Raw genomic sequence first — 868 nt, 5'->3', positions numbered from 1 at the left:
ACGGGTCTAACTTTGCAACACAAAATACAGAAGACCAAACGATAGGCAAAAAAAAAGATCACGTTTATCAAGAGAAGATGAAACAAACAAATTGTTTAAATGTTAGCAGGCTCAAAAAATCTTCAATACAAGGTATATATAACAATGATAATAACACTGAAGTGAAAAATAATATAAACATATCGTACACTGCATCAAATGGAAGTGAAAAAAACTGTAAGTTAGTTAATAAAGGCAATTCTGACAACATGAATATAATCAATACATTTAATAACAAGAACAATAATATCATTACAAGTGCTTGTGTTAATAATGCCGATAATAATCGTTATGTTAATAATTATGATTTTTTACCTACTTACAACAATAGAAACATATGTATTAATAGCAACAGAACATGTGATAGCAACAGAACAAGTGATAGCAACAAAATAAGTGATAGCAACAACATACGTAATAACAACAACATATGTAATAACAACAACATACGTAATAACAATGCACTAATTAATAATTATCCCCTTACGAATAATAATAAAATTGTCAATATTCCGATGACAGTAAATGATCCAAACAATAATTTTGTTTTCTCAAATGCACAAACAAATGCACCTAACTACGCATATGTAAACGATAAACCGAAATTGAATATTCTGGATAACTCCTCAAACGTGTATACTAGCCCTAATGATATAATGAAACAACAACATAATGATAATAACAGAACGATATATTTTAACGATTTCAAAACAACAAAAAATACAAAAGTTAGTAGTTTACCAAATATAATGATTGACCCTAGTCAGGTAACTGTTGAACAGACAAATAGTAACAACAATAATCGTAACAACAATAATAGTAACAACAA

General features: G+C 27.9%; 1 protein-coding gene across 1 annotated transcript in view; it reads left to right on the top strand.

The window, feature by feature from the left end:
- Positions 1 to 6: 6 nt before the first annotated feature.
- LOC111532868 (GATA zinc finger domain-containing protein 14-like) overlaps positions 7 to 868 on the top strand; it is a gene marked incomplete at its 3' end in the record, with an annotated part of 1,572 nt that continues 710 nt past the window's right edge. The window contains exon 1 of the mRNA XM_023199841.1: positions 7 to 860. Coding sequence (XP_023055609.1) covers positions 78 to 860 — 783 coding nt within the window. The remainder of the gene's footprint in view (positions 861 to 868) is intronic.

The sequence above is a fragment of the Piliocolobus tephrosceles genome, unplaced genomic scaffold (assembly GCF_002776525.5).
Source record: "Piliocolobus tephrosceles isolate RC106 unplaced genomic scaffold, ASM277652v3 unscaffolded_10588, whole genome shotgun sequence".
NCBI lineage: Eukaryota > Metazoa > Chordata > Mammalia > Primates > Cercopithecidae > Piliocolobus > Piliocolobus tephrosceles.
The sequence above is the reverse complement of the archived record's forward strand: the minus strand, read 5'-3'. Positions and strand labels throughout refer to the sequence as shown.